The sequence below is a fragment of the Scyliorhinus torazame genome, chromosome 2 (assembly GCF_047496885.1).
Source record: "Scyliorhinus torazame isolate Kashiwa2021f chromosome 2, sScyTor2.1, whole genome shotgun sequence".
In the NCBI taxonomy this organism is placed as follows: domain Eukaryota; kingdom Metazoa; phylum Chordata; class Chondrichthyes; order Carcharhiniformes; family Scyliorhinidae; genus Scyliorhinus; species Scyliorhinus torazame.
In genome coordinates this window covers 17029744-17045527 of record NC_092708.1, presented here as the reverse complement: position 1 = coordinate 17045527, position 15784 = coordinate 17029744, and the positions used below count along the sequence as shown (strand labels likewise).

At 51.4% G+C, this 15784-nt stretch overlaps 1 protein-coding gene across 2 annotated transcripts in view; it reads right to left on the bottom strand.

Moving 5' to 3' along the window:
• Window positions 1-1328: 1328 nt before the first annotated feature.
• LOC140386431 (villin-1-like) overlaps window positions 1329-15784 on the bottom strand; it is a 69810-nt gene continuing 55354 nt past the window's right edge. The window contains exons 17-21 of one of the 2 annotated variants that reach the window (XM_072468773.1): window positions 15123-15194; window positions 14976-15092; window positions 11668-11733; window positions 7725-7874; window positions 1329-2418 (exon numbers count right to left, since the gene is read on the bottom strand). In XM_072468773.1, coding sequence (XP_072324874.1) covers window positions 2305-2418; window positions 7725-7874; window positions 11668-11733; window positions 14976-15092; window positions 15123-15194 — 519 coding nt within the window. In that variant the 3' untranslated portion in view covers window positions 1329-2304. Of the gene's footprint in view, window positions 2419-7724; window positions 7875-11667; window positions 11734-14975; window positions 15195-15784 lie in introns of both variants that reach the window. The other variant, XM_072468763.1, reaches the window with a different exon arrangement.

Sequence of the window (15784 nt, the reverse complement as noted above, 5' to 3'; positions counted from 1 at the left end):
TCCTGCATGTGTTTGTAGAGTGAAACAGAAAGTAACTTTATTTACAACAATATGTAGCAAGTACCACAGTACCCTACTGGTTCCCTCTCTAGCTGGTGCCACACTGGCTAGCTCTAGGGATACAACTGCACTGCTAATAATTTATCTGACCCCCCTCCTCCCCGTTGGGGGAGCCCATATTCCTCAAGGATCAATGAGGAACCAATTGCCCCCAGCCAGGTTATAACAAACCAAGGATGTCTTGTGGTACAATGGATAATGTCCCTCCCGCTATGATGGAAGATCCAGGTTTGAATCCCACTCCAGGACTTGGTCAAGGAAAGTGCGTTCATAGTGGGAACAAGCAGGTTGTGTGTCAACCTGCAAATCCATCCAAAAACACACCACTGGCTGGCAGTAAGTAGCAGGAGGCACTCTTGCCTCGCCACTCTTGGTGTGCAGTGGCACCAGTCACTTGATGCCCTCTGGTGGTGACAGACCAGCAACCGGTTTCAGGAATTGCTAGTTATAGAATTCCAGGAGTTACGAATTATAGAAACATAGGAAAGGCGGCTTTAGTGAATCAGTAGGTGTGGGGAGAGAATGGGAATATTAACCCCACCAGTGCAGTGCTTTTGTGTGGAATTAAATCAGGATCAGCGTGGAAAACATCTGGAAAACAACCCCGAACAGGGCCAACACCAGAAAGGAACAGCGCGAAGAAAGATTGGGATTAAAGAGCAGCAAAGAATTGACGACTGCCTGACGAGCATCTCTCTCTCTAGGCCGCTGACTAATGTCACTCACAATGATGTCTTGATGCAGAACAGTACAACTGCACATACATTGGCTGCAAATTCTGCCCATGAGTGAGATTCAAACCGAATTCTCCATATAGTCCAGTAACATGAACATGACCACTACGAACATCTGTACATTCACGACAACTTGGGAGATTTATCCAGTGGCCGATATGAATCGGGGTCGGTCACTCACCCAAAGCTGGTGTGTTCAGATTCAACTCGAGATTTTAGCATAGTCTCTGTGCAGTGCTGGTGGAGAGCTGCACTGCTCCTAGTTCTTATGTTCTTATGTACAAGTTTGGCTGTAAAATGTGTTGGGTCATACACGCTTGTAAAATTAATTTGCATTTCCTTACTGGAATAGACCCAAATGAACCAGGGTTTCACCACAAGTGATCAATATATTGTACACTTATTGATGTACAGCTACAGTCATTGCCGAAATGAGGGGTGGGGTGCAGAGAAAGTTACATCATTGTCCCAATTCACACAACCTCCCCATCCCATTCCCCAGTGCAAGTCCCCTCCCGCAAAAAATTGCATGAATTATTTCATATTTTTATTTCTGTGGACAATTCATATGCACATTGAAATGAATTAACACACACAATACTGTACATTTTTCACAGGCTCCACATACTTCCACCCCATCCCAGAATTAGAATGGAAATATTCTCTACTTAAATTGTTGCTAATGTCAGACATAGTCCAAGCCTGATGCATAAACTTTGGGTGAGGAAAGCAATTCAATGTTGGTCAGGTCTGTGCCAGTTCAGTAATGGTGGCTCACATGGAAATATTGTTTCAGAGTCTACAAGTTTGTTTACAGCAGCTAGACAAGTTACTGCTGTACGGTTTTGTCCCATATTCAGATTCCCAACACTGCTCAAAGTTTGGAGACAAGAAAAAAAAAATAGCAAGCGTCAATATCAATATTGACAAATCAAAGCGGGTGGGGTTTTTAGCAGCACTGTCCTGTTAAAAAACAGGCCCCTCTTCAAAACAACGTACATTGGATCTTTTGGGCTGGACCTGTTCCAGTTTTAATGCAGTTCATCCACGGTAAAATAAGCATAACTATCATTAAACAAACTTTGAAGAATCTGCAACAGATTTCCATTACACCCTTAAAGCACTGGGAAAAGAAGCGATACCAGTGAAAATCTGCCTGGGAAGCTACAAGTGATGGTTCTATTTGGGGCTCCTCTACTGATGGGACTGGACTTCTGCAGTAGATGTTATCAGAGGGCATCTACCTGGCTACTATAGTGCCTCCCAAGAGCGGATTTGGAGAATACAGTTTAGTAAATTTCAACATGGAATAGAAAGCTACTCCAGGACCAAGTTGGTGACTTAACTGGGACAGGAAGATTTTGTTAAGTGGCACTGATGGGTTTGGCAGGGCATGTTGAAACAAAGTTGGATGGCCCTTCCCAAAACAGACATTTTTGACGCATCCTTAATTTTGGAATTAATGCAAATCATTTTTTAAAATTAGAACAGTTTAGTTCAGCTCACGCCTCTAAAACAATCCCTTTGCTTTCTTCAGGTTTTTCTGTTTCCACTCTGGCATTGCATTGAACTTCATTCTGGTTGTGTTAAAGATCATCTGGAAGTCTTCATCTGAAAGGTACTCCTGTGTGGTGAAGAGCAAATAGAACATCAACTCAGGCAAGAGGATATTGTAGAGTAGCAGAAATATACATCAATACAGAATGCACCAACGTCAGGGCGTAGCACTCTAGAGTTCAAGCACCACTTCAGTACCGAATGAGTGCTGTGCAGTCGGAGATGCCCTCAAGCCAAGGCTCTTTCACACCTCCTGGATGACGGTAAAAGAAGAGTGGCAGAGTCTCTAGCGCTCTGGCAAAAAAAACTATTCCTCAGTCAACATCATTTTATCTGGTCATTCAGGGAGTTAGTATTGACCAGGGGGTTACTATTGACCACAAACTGAACTAGACAGATAAATACAGTGGCTACAAGAAACGGTCATCGAGGCTAGGAATTCTGCAGCAGGTTACTCACCTCCCGACTCCCCAAAGTCTGTCCACCATCTCTACAAAGGCACAAGTCAGGAGCCTGATGGAATACTCGCCACTTGCCTGGATGAGTGCAGCTCAACCTTAGGAGAAAGCAGCCCACTCGATTGCTATTCCTTCCCCAAACGTTCACTCTCTCCACCACCGATGCACAGGAGCAGCCGTGTGTACCATCTACAAGATGCACTGCAGGAACTCACCAAGATTCCTGAGGCAGCACCTTCCAAACCCAAGACCACTGCCATCTAGAAGGACAAGGGCAGCAGATAGCTGGGTACAGCCACTCACCATTCTGTTTTGGAAATATATTTGGCCGTTCCCTCACGGTCGCTGGGTCAAAATCATAGAACTCCCTCCCTAACAGCACTATGGATGTACCTACACCTCAGGGACTGCAGTGATTCCAGGCATCAGCTCATCACCACCTTAGGGCAGTTAGGGGTGGGCAATAAATGCGGACCTAGCCAGTGATGCCCACATCAAGTAAACGGGAGTGTTTGTGGGGCCTGGAAGCAGCATTTCTCATCACAACAACGGCTACACTTGCTTCATTGGCTGTATATGGCTTCAATTAAAGCACCCAATTCCATCTCTGGAATAACCCCAAACTCGGCCCCTGCCTCAGCTCTTCCACTGCCGAGACCTTCATCACCTCTTATACATGGACTATTCAACCAGGCCCACTATCTACCCTCTGTAAATTTCAGATCATCCAAAGGTCTGTTGCCGGTCTTCTAACTCACACCAGGTCTGCTGCCCGTCTTTAACTCTGGGTGGCACAGTGGTTAGCACTGCTGCTTCACCGCTCCAGGGACCCAGGTCACTGTCTGTGTGGAGTTCTCCCCGTGTCTGCGTGGGTTCCCCCCTGATGCTCCCGTTTCCTCCCACAGTCCAAAGATGTGCAGGTCAGGTGGCGTTATGGGGATTGTACAGGGGAATTGGCCTAGGTAGGGTGCGCGTTCAGAGGGTCTTAATGGCCTCCTTCTGCACCATGGAGAGTCTATGATTCTGACCCAGCTGGGAGGGCACAACAATATAGTTCCAAGTCAGGACAGAGAGCGACTTTTGAGGGGAACTGCCAGGTGGCACCAAGTATCTGCTGTCCTCGGCCTTCCAAGTGGTACAGGTAGTTGGGGACATCTTCTGATACTGGACCATGATATAAATTATAGGTGGCTCTGTAACGACATTTGTGCTTCTATGTTTCTTTTGAATAGTTCTGATGAGACAAAAGGTACTCATTGGCTTAGATGCCGGTTTAGAAGAGGCAATTTGAAGGCCAGAGTTAGTTGGGAATCCGAGACGCAGACTGGTGAGTGTTAACGGTCGCAGAACTTGCCGTGACATTGCCAAGCCAGGGCCACCACCGTACGGGAGTGGATGATAGGCAAAAGCCTGAGCACAGTTGCCCAGGCACACCGGATACACGGGTGATAGAGACGGCACAGTTAACACATCATGGAAAAAGAGGCACGAGGCCGCTTTTCTGGGGTCCCCTGGGATCCACGGGCGGGATTCGGGGTCGGAGAATCGCCGGGGGCTGGCGTGAATCCCGCCCCCGCCGGTTGCCAAATTCTCCGGCACCGGATATTCAGCGGGGGCGGGAATCGCGCCGCGCCGGTTAGCGGCCCCCCCCCCCCCCCCGGCAAAAGGTACTCATTGGCTTAGATGCCTGTTTAGAAGAAGCAATTTGTAGAAATAGATAGTGTATACACAATGTTTGTTAATATCAGAAAGGACACAAAATGGCTGTTAACTATTAAAGCAATACTAAAGACACAAAATGGCTGAACTAGCCACTTTCCTGAACAATAAGTTAATAAACTACCTCATGAGAACCAAGTTTGGGTACTTCTAGGGAGTATCTCAATAGCTGCTGATAACAGCTTCACAGAACAAGGAATGCAATGTATCCATAATAGATCAAGGTCCCCAGCTGTAGACAGGACATATCCTTGTGTTAGTTTTGAATAACTTTTGTATGAAGGAGCGGGTAAGACAACACCCACTTTAACCATATATGTCATGAATTGTGACGCGAATATAGTTGATTGATTGTATGTAAATAAGAATACAACGAATTCCGCCCCTTGAATCTGTATATTAACCCGTGTGAGCCTTAGCTCAAGTGAGAAAGAGTGCTTTCCAGAAGGCTGCGGAGCCTCAGGCCTTTTCTCCCAGAATTCTGATATAATAAACTGCTTCTTTACTCATCCTCAGGCCTACGTGTGAATATTTTCACCTCTAACAGAGGTTGTGGGTTTGGAAGGTGCTGTCAAAGGAACCTTGGTGAGTTGCTACACCACATCTTGTAGACGGTACACTGCTGCCACTGTGCTTCAGTGGCGGATGGGATGGCAAACATACGGAGTGCTTAGTCTTGGATGGCATCAAGCTTCTGTTTTTTTTTGTTTTCTTTTAATAAATTTAGAGTACCCAATTAATATTTTTCCATTAAGGAGCAATTTAGCATGGTCAATGCACCTACCCTGCACATCTTTGGGTTGTGGGGCGAAACCCACGCAAACACGGGGAGAATGTGCAAATTCCACACGGACAGTGACCCAGAGCCAGGATCGAACCTGGCACCTCGGCCCCGTGAGGCAGCAGGGCTAACCCACGGCGCCACCGTGCTGCCCAAGCTTCTGGGGTATTGATGAACTGCACTCACCTAGGCAAGTGGGGAGTATTCCATCACACCCGCACCTGAATATTTCCCAGGTCTTGCTGTATGTGGACACAGACCTGCTCCAGCATTGAAGGAGCTGTGAACAGTGAGGAACATTGCAGATGACTGCACAAAGATACAGACGTCTGGCCTGGTGACGGAAGAAAGGTTATTGAAGCAACTGAAGATAGTTGGGTCCGAGGATGCTATTCCCAAAAAAATCCTGCAGTGATGTTCTGGGACTGGAGTTATTGACCTTCAACCACCACCCTTTGAGCCAGTTATAATTGCAACCAGCATCGCTTCTCAGTCTTTTGGCTAAGCTGAGCGCGAGGTCAGGTGTAATGCCTGGATCTGCTATGTCTCTCTTGTGGGGACCATCAATTGGATTCAATTTGAATTGGTTTTTAGAGCAGGCAAGGAGCTGGATTAGGGGTTTGCTCCTGTCCACACTGGAGCTCTGGCTTTGTAATTCTGATTTTTAAAAACTAAAATAATTGCAACCAGCAGACAGATTCTCCCTCTCCTCCCTCTCCCCATTGACTCAAGTTTAGCTCCAACTCCTTGATACCACATTGTCAAATGCTGCCTGGATATGAAGGACAGTCACCCTCACCTCTGGGATTTCCAGCTCCTTCAGTTTGAATCATGTCGAACAAGGTCAGGAGTGGAGTGGCCCTGGCAGAACCCAAACCGACCGGTGAGCAGGTTGTTTCCGTGTACGTGCTGCTTGGTGACATGATTGAGAGTCGACCACATTGCCAGGTAGGTGCCAGAGTTGTAGCAGTATTGAAACCCCTTAACTGGAGGCACGGCCAGTTCTGGAGCACAAATCTTCAAGAATATTGGTAGAAATAGTCATTGCCTTGGCAGGATCCAGTGCTTTCAACCAGTTTAATTTAATTGGAGTTTAATTTAAAGAAACATGGTGCTACATTTTGGTAGATCAAATCAGGGCTGGACCTACTCAGTTAATGGTAGGGAGTTGGGGAAAGGTACAGAACAAAGAGATCTAGGGGTACAGGTTCATAGCTCCTTGAAGGTGGAGTCGCAGGTGGACAGGGTGGTGAAGAAGGCATTCAGCATGCGAGGTTTTATTGGTCAGAACGTTGAATACAGGAGTTGGGACGTCTTGTTGAAGTTGTACAAGACATTAGTAAGAACACACATGGAATACTGTGTTCAGTTGTAGTCACCTATTCTAGAAAGGAGATATTATTAAACTAGAAAGAGTGCAGAAAAGATTCACTAGGATGCTACCAGGTAGAGGGCAGCACGGTAGCAGTGGTTAGCACAATTGCTTCACAGCTCCAGGGTCCCAGGTGCGATTCCGGCTTGGGTCACTGTCTGTGCGGTGTCTGCGCATCCTCCCAGTGTGTGTGGGTTTCCTCCGGGTGCTCCGGTTTCCTCCCACAGTCCAAAGATGTGCAGGTTAGGTGGATTGGCCATGATAAATTGCCCTTAGTGTCCAAAATTGCCCTTAGTGTTGGGTGGGGTCACTGGGTTATGGGGATAGGGTGGAGATGTTGACCTTGGGTAGGGTGCTCTTTCCAAGAGCCGGTGCAGACTCGATGGACTGAATGGCCTCCTTCTGTACTGTAAATTCGATGAATCTATTCTATGAAAAACAGTTAGACAGTTACATGGGCAGGGTGGGTATAGAGGGATATGGGCCAAATGCGGGCAAGTGGGACTAGTTTAGTGATAGAAACTGGGCGGCATGGACAAGCTGGGCCGAAGGGCCTGATTTCTTGCTGTAAACCTCGGACTATTCCTTCATGCCGTGGAGTCAATCAGAAGTCTGACATCGGTGATGCTGGGGACTTCCTGGAGCAAACAGTGGACCAAGAATCTCACACGGCCTTGTCAAATCTTGCTTCAGGAGTGTCTCAATGCCTTATTACATTAAAAGGCACTGTGCAAATCGTTCTGGGACATGTTGTTCAAAATTCCAGGGGTTGCCCCTCGTGTGGAAGAGGCAATTAGAAACACGCCGGATGGTTCCTGCACCTCCCCAAACCCTGATGCCATGAGTGACTGATGCCCGATGCACCAGGTTCTGCCCCCACCACCACGTTGCCCAATATTACTCTGCGACCAGTCATTTATTCCCCCTCTGCTTTCATTCCTTTTCCTCCGTTACCCAATCATTTTTATGCTGATCCCAATTTCCCCTCCAACACCAGTCCCAGTGAGACTGACGATTAATGCCTCGAATGTTGGGCCACTCACCTCCTTCCTTTTGGGATCCACTTCCTGGGGCAGCTCCTCCTGCAGCTTATTGATGAGCAGCTCCGCTGGATAAGTCGGCAAGGGTCCTTTAGCTGAGGCAACAAGGCCAGGCATGCTGCCATAACTTGAAATACGGATTTGCTTTATATCCTGGAAGAGGGATAAAGGGTTGATAAAAAGAAAAGATAAATACAACCGAGAGAGTGGGGGGGGGGGGGAAGAGAGAGAGAGTGGGGGGGAGAGAGAGTGGGGGGGAGAGAGAGTGGGGGGGAGAGAGAGTGGGGGGGAGAGAGAGTGGGGGGGAGAGAGAGTGGGGGGGAGAGAGAGTGGGGGGGAGAGAGAGTGGGGGGGAGAGAGAGTGGGGGGGAGAGAGAGTGGGGGGGAGAGAGAGTGGGGGGGAGAGAGAGTGGGGGGGAGAGAGAGTGGGGGGGAGAGAGAGTGGGGGGGAGAGAGAGTGGGGGGGAGAGAGAGTGGGGGGGAGAGAGAGTGGGGGGGGAGAGAGAGTGGGGGGGAGAGAGAGTGGGGGGGAGAGAGAGTGGGGGGGAGAGAGAGTGGGGGGAGAGAGAGTGGGGGGAGAGAGAGTGGGGGGGAGAGAGAGTGGGGGGGAGAGAGAGTGGGGGGGAGAGAGAGTGGGGGGGAGAGAGAGTGGGGGGGAGAGAGAGTGGGGGGGAGAGAGAGTGGGGGGGAGAGAGAGTGGGGGGGGAGAGAGAGTGGGGGGGAGAGAGAGTGGGGGGGAGAGAGAGTGGGGGGGAGAGAGAGTGGGGGGGAGAGAGAGTGGGGGGGAGAGAGAGTGGGGGGGAGAGAGAGTGGGGGGGAGAGAGAGTGGGGGGGAGAGAGAGTGGGGGGGAGAGAGAGTGGGGGGGAGAGAGAGTGGGGGGGAGAGAGAGTGGGGGGGAGAGAGAGTGGGGGGGAGAGAGAGTGGGGGGGAGAGAGAGTGGGGGGGAGAGAGAGTGGGGGGGAGAGAGAGTGGGGGGAGAGAGAGTGGGGGGGAGAGAGAGTGGGGGGGAGAGAGAGTGGGGGGGAGAGAGAGTGGGGGGGAGAGAGAGTGGGGGGGAGAGAGAGTGGGGGGGGAGAGAGAGTGGGGGGGAGAGAGAGTGGGGGGGAGAGAGAGTGGGGGGGAGAGAGAGTGGGGGGGAGAGAGAGTGGGGGGGAGAGAGAGTGGGGGGGAGAGAGAGTGGGGGGGAGAGAGAGTGGGGGGGAGAGAGAGTGGGGGGGAGAGAGAGTGGGGGGGAGAGAGAGTGGGGGGGAGAGAGAGTGGGGGGGAGAGAGAGTGGGGGGGAGAGAGAGTGGGGGGGAGAGAGAGTGGGGGGGGAGAGAGAGTGGGGGGGAGAGAGAGTGGGGGGGAGAGAGAGTGGGGGGGAGAGAGAGTGGGGGGAGAGAGAGTGGGGGGGAGAGAGAGTGGGGGGGAGAGAGAGTGGGGGGGGAGAGAGAGTGGGGGGGAGAGAGAGTGGGGGGGAGAGAGAGTGGGGGGAGAGAGAGTGGGGGGGAGAGAGAGTGGGGGGGAGAGAGAGTGGGGGGGAGAGAGAGTGGGGGGGAGAGAGAGTGGGGGGGAGAGAGAGTGGGGGGGAGAGAGAGTGGGGGGGAGAGAGAGTGGGGGGGAGAGAGAGTGGGGGGGAGAGAGAGTGGGGGGGAGAGAGAGTGGGGGGGAGAGAGAGTGGGGGGGAGAGAGAGTGGGGGGGAGAGAGAGTGGGGGGGAGAGAGAGTGGGGGGGAGAGAGAGTGGGGGGGAGAGAGAGTGGGGGGGAGAGAGAGTGGGGGGGAGAGAGAGTGGGGGGGAGAGAGAGTGGGGGGGAGAGAGAGTGGGGGGGGAGAGAGAGTGGGGGGGAGAGAGAGTGGGGGGGAGAGAGAGTGGGGGGGAGAGAGAGTGGGGGGGAGAGAGAGTGGGGGGGAGAGAGAGTGGGGGGGAGAGAGAGTGGGGGGGAGAGAGAGTGGGGGGGAGAGAGAGTGGGGGGAGAGAGAGTGGGGGGGAGAGAGAGTGGGGGGGAGAGAGAGTGGGGGGGAGAGAGAGTGGGGGGGAGAGGAGTGGGGGGAGAGAGAGTGGGGGGGGAGAGAGAGTGGGGGGGAGAGAGAGTGGGGGGAGAGAGAGTGGGGGGGAGAGAGAGTGGGGGGGAGAGAGAGTGGGGGGGAGAGAGAGTGGGGGGAGAGAGAGTGGGGGGGAGAGAGAGTGGGGGGGAGAGAGAGTGGGGGGGAGAGAGAGTGGGGGGGAGAGAGAGTGGGGGGGAGAGAGAGTGGGGGGGAGAGAGAGTGGGGGGGAGAGAGAGTGGGGGGGAGAGAGAGTGGGGGGGAGAGAGAGTGGGGGGGAGAGAGAGTGGGGGGGAGAGAGAGTGGGGGGAGAGAGAGTGGGGGGGAGAGAGAGTGGGGGGGAGAGAGAGTGGGGGGGAGAGAGAGTGGGGGGAGAGAGAGTGGGGGGGAGAGAGAGTGGGGGGGAGAGAGAGTGGGGGGGAGAGAGAGTGGGGGGGAGAGAGAGTGGGGGGGAGAGAGAGTGGGGGGGAGAGAGAGTGGGGGGGAGAGAGAGTGGGGGGGGAGAGAGTGGGGGGGGAGAGAGTGGGGGGGAGAGAGAGTGGGGGGGAGAGAGAGTGGGGGGGGAGAGAGTGGGGGGGAGAGAGTGGGGGGGAGTGGGGGGAGAGTGGGGGGGGGAGAGAGTGGGGGGGAGGAGAGTGGGGGGGAGAGAGAGTGGGGGGGAGAGAGAGTGGGGGGTGTGTGGGGGGGAGAGAGAGTGGGGGGGAGAGAGAGTGGGGGGGAGAGAGAGTGGGGGGGAGAGAGAGTGGGGGGGAGAGAGAGTGGGGGGGAGAGAGAGTGGGGGGGAGAGAGAGTGGGGGGGAGAGAGAGTGGGGGGGAGAGAGTGGGGGGAGAGAGAGTGGGGGGAGAGAGAGTGGGGGGGAGAGAGAGTGGGGGGGAAGAGAGTGGGGGGGGAGAGAGAGTGGGGGGGAGAGAGAGTGGGGGGGAGAGAGAGTGGGGGGGAGAGAGAGTGGGGGGGAAGAATTCTCATCTATAGTCTGCTGTGGGTGGAGTGGTGGAATGTAGGAGGAAGTCGCATGTTGGGTTGCTCCAATCAGAGTCCTGCCTTTTAGGCCCTTCCATCTGTTGTTTGGAGAGAAGAATTGCATGAAAGGTTGTCCCCGTTGAGAGTAGTTGGTGGAGAATGGCCAAGAAACTGCAGGAAGTGGGCAGCACATGGCGCAGTGGTTAGCACTGCAGCCTACGGCACAGAGGACCCGGGTTCAAATCCCGGCCCTGGGTCACTGTCCGTGTGGAGTTTGCACATTCTCCCCGGGTCTGCGTGGGTTTCACCCCCACAACCCAAAGATGTGCAAGTTAGGTGGATTAGGCTAAAATTGCCCCTTAATTGGAGAAAAATATAATTGGGTACTCTAAATTTATTTTAAAAAAGAAACTGCGGGATAAAATATCAGGGGAGCAAGGTTGCGAGTGTTAGTCCACCAGGAGGTTCGAACATATTGAAGGGTGCGTGGGCCAGCAAGGTGGTGGAGACGAGTGGGCTGAGCGGCGGATACATTGACGGGGGTGATGGCAGCGGAGTTCAGGAAATTCTGGAGTCCCGCAAGCATTCGGTGGAGGGCCTGCTGGCCTGGATCAGGGAGATGCTCAGAGAACGCTGGGAGTGACGGGAGCAGGGCGAGGCATCGCAAGGCGTGGAGGAGGCACTGTCGAGACACAGCGACCAGCTTGCCTCACTCAAAGCCAAAATGGAAGGTTGGAAGAGGGGCCCCCGAGAGCAAAGGTGAAGGACCGCTCCAGAAGCAGAACTTGCATATTTTGCGGCCTGCCAGAGGGCAGAGTGTCCGAGGCCTACAAAGCTTATAGCGGAGATGCCGGAGGAGGAAAATTTCCTCCCCTGTGAAGTTGGATCGGAAAATTCAGAGTGATCAAACTGTACATTGACCAGAAACCCAGTCTTATTCTGGAGTGAAAACCTTGCTTACTTGCATCAGTTCATCAACAACTTGAGGATCGTCCAACTCGGTCTTCATCTCTTCACATTTTCCATCCTTGGGGGGGGGGGGGGGGGAAGGAGAAATAAAGAGGGAAATGGGAACATTAGAATCCAGACTCTACAAAAGCACACAGGTTGGGGTAGTGGGCAGATAGAACATTACAGCGCAGGACAGGCCCTTCGGCCCTCGATGTTGCACCGACCTGTGAAAGCACTCTAAAGCCCATCTACACTATTCCCTTATCCTCCATATGTCTATCCAATGACCATTTGAATGCCCTTAGTGTTGATGAGTCCACTACTGTTGCAGGCAGGGCATTCCACGCCCTTACTACTCAGAGTAAAGAACCTACCTCTTGGCATCGCTCCTATATCTATCGCCCCTCAATTTAAAGCTATGTCCCCTCGTGCTAGCCATCACCATCTGAGGAAAAAGGCCCTCGCTGTCCACCCTATCCAATCCTCTGATCAACTTGTATGCCTCAATTAAGTCACATCTTAACCTTCTTCTCTCTTAATGAAAACAGCCTCAAGTCCCTCAGCCTTTCCTCAAGATCTTCCCTCCATACCAGGCAACATTCTGGTAAATCTCCTCTGCACCCTTTCCAATGCTTCCACATCCTTCCTATAATGCGGCGACCAGAATTGCACGCAATACTCCAAATGCGGCCGCACCAGAGTTTTGTACAGCTGCAACATGACCTCATGGCTCCGAAACTCAATCCCTCTACCAATAAAAGCTAACACACCGTACGCCTTCTTAACAACCCTCTCAACCTGGGTGGCAACTTTCAGGGATCTATGTACATGGATACCGAGATCTCTCTGCTTATGTCCTTAGGGGGGGGGGGGTTTGCTAGAGCTGTTGTGGAGAGTTTAAACTAATGTGGCAGGGGGATGGGAACTGATGCAGGAAGTTGGAAGGTAGTAAAACAGGGACAGAAATAAAAGGCAGTAAGGGGGAAAGTGTAAGGCAGAGAAGCCATAGTCAAAAATCAAAAAGGGCGACAGTACAAGGTACAGTGACTGAGGGGAGCTCAGTGAATAGGACCAGGAATACTAAAAGGAATAAAACGGAAAGTGAAAACATGAATGGTAAGCGACGCGGCAGGTTGTTACAGGAAGATATGGGTTCAACGACAAGGAAAATTAGGAGAAAGATTAAGAGGAAATATAACTTAGGAGAGGTTACTGATCGAGGTGTAAAGATTCAGAACATAGGTAAAAAAGCCAACATAAGTGTACTTTACCTGAATGCTCGTAGTATTCGGAATAAGGTAAATGAGTTGATGGCGCAAATCATCGTGAATGACTATGATTTAGTGGCCATTACTGAAACATGGTTAAAGGATGGTCACGACTGGGAGTTAAATATCCGAGGGTATCAAACTATTCGGAAGGACAGAGTGGATGGTAAGGGAGGTGGTGTAGCTCTGTTATTTAAGGATGACATCTGGGCAACAGTAAGGGATGACATCGGTGCTCAGGAGGATAAGGTTGAATCCATTTGGGTGGAAATCAGAAATAGTAAGGCGAAAAAGTCACTGATAGGAGTAGTCTATAGGCCACCAAATAGTAACATTATTGTGGGGCAGGCAATAAAGAAATAACTGATGCATGTAGAAATGGTACAGCAGTTATCATGGGGGATTTTAATCTACATGTCGATTGGTTTAACCAGGTCGGTCAAGGCAGCCTTGAGGAGGAGTTTATAGAATGTATCCGTGAGATTGGCTGATATGGTGGCCAGAAAGCCATTTTCACAACAGTCCATTCAGCCCATCGTGCCAGTGCCCCTCACGCACACACCACCCGTCCCTGCACGTTTCTCCCTTTTATGCAGTATCTAATTTCCTTTTTGATAAGTTATTATTGAATCTGCTTCCATCGCCCTTTCAGTCAGCGCATTCCAGGTCGCAACTCAGAGGATCATAGACTGTACGGTGCAGGAAGGCCATTCAGCCCATCAGGTCTACACCGACCCCCGAAAGAGCACCCGACCCAAGCCCACACCTCACCCTATCCCTGTAACCCAGCAACCCCACCTATCCTTTGGACACTACGGGGCCACCAATCCACCTAAGCTGCACACCGTTGGACTGTGGGAGGAAACCGGAGCACCCGGAGGAAACCCACGCAGACACGGGGAGAACGTCCAGACTCCGCACAGACCCAAGCCGGGAATCGATCCCATGTCCCTGGCGCTGTGAAGCAACTGTGCCACCCCACCCGCCTGTGTAAAATAAAAACCCTGGCTTTTAATGTCCACCGTGTCCTTTTGTTACCCTCGGAAATAGAAACCGAGAAACTGTAACCATCATCAATACCCCACTGCCTTCTCCGCTCCAAGAGTCATGGAGATTTACGGCATGGAAACAGGCCCTTCGGTCCAACTTGTCCCATGACGCCCAATTTTTTTAAACAGTTCCAGGTTTACAACTCCCTCATCCCCAAAACCACTCCAGTAAATCCTCTCTGCACCCTCACATACTCCGAAGTGTGATGCCCTGAACTCGACACAGCTGAGGCCAATCAGTGATGCAGAGAAGGTTTTGCGCAATCATAAGACATTGGAGCAGAATTAGGCCACTCGGCCCATCGAGTCTGCTCAGCCATTCAATCATGGCTGATATTTTCTCATCCCCATTCTGCTGCCTTCTCCCCATAACCCCTGATCCCCTTATTAATCAAGAACCTATCTATCTCTGTCTTAAAGACACTCAGTGATTTGGCCTCCACAGCCTTCTGCGGCAAAGAGTTCCACAGATTCACCCCCCTCTGGCTGAAGAAATTCCTCCTCATCTCAGTTTTAAAGGATCGTCCCTTTAGTCTGAGATGGTGTCCTCTGGTTCTAGTTTTTCCTACAAGTGGAAACATCCTCTCCACGTCCACTCTATCCCGGCCTCGCAGTATCCTGTAAGTTTCAATAAGATTCCCCCTCATCCTTCTAAACTCCAACGAGTACAGGCGCAGAGTCCTCAACCATTCCTCATACGACAAGCTCTTCATTCCAGTGATCATTCTAGTGAACCTCCTCTGGACCCTTTCCCTTAAGGAACAGAGTGGTCTAGTCCTCGTACCCAATGAATGTGCAGGGTTAGAGAGAGAATGTGGGGAGAGTTTCAATAGGCAAGTGGCTCTGACAGAGAGCTAGCACAGACATGATAGACCAAGTGGCCTCCTCTTCTGCTGTAACCATTCGGCGAAACGCCTCTTTTAGTGTAACCCATGCTGCTGGAAAGTAAAATGAAGTTCGGGTCCCGCGAACATGGACTGCACACGCCGCCACCTGCTTACATTCCACAGATATTGGTCCCAGGCCATAAACCAGCCGGTGAAAGTCGGGGGCTCAAAGCCTTGCTTGACGGTTAGAATTGGGGTGCCAGGGTCGCGGTTGCTTGGGTGGGTGTTTAGGTACTCCTGTGCGGTGACGTGGGTGTTTAGGTACTCCTGTGCGGTGACAACAGAATCCTTCTTCTCTTTTTCATTGGCTCCTTTACCGATCCACAGGAAAATCTGGCAAATGGGAAACGAGAATTTTTAGCTTCAAAGCCCGTGATCACTCATACAGACTACTTTCTATAAAATTAAATTAAAGTAAAATTTAAAAAAAATCTTGAACATTATGAAGGGATGTGAAATGAAAAGGAAATGAAATGAAAATCGCTTATTGTCACAAGTAGGCTTCAAATGAAGTTACTGTGAAAAGCCCCTAGCCGCCACATTCCGCCGCCTGTTCGGGGAGGCTGGTACGGGAATTGAACCGTGCTGCTGGCCTGCCTTCACAGCCAGCGATTTAGCCCGGTGCTAAACCAGCCCCTGTGATACGGTAGACAGAGAGAAGGTGTAGTTTGGCAGTCCAGAATGAAGGGTAATTAACTATAAGATAGTCACTAATAAGTCCAATAGAAAATTTGCGGTATAGATACTCGGGGAAACTGGAATAGAAGGATATATTCATAAGGTGAGGCGAGAGGAGCAAAATGGTAGGAAGCTTGTGTGGAACATGGACATAGACCAGTTGGAGCCGAATGGCCCGTTCCTCGGCTACGATTTTTATTTAATGTCTGATATGTTGAGAGCGTGTGCGGAGGAAAGATGTGCAG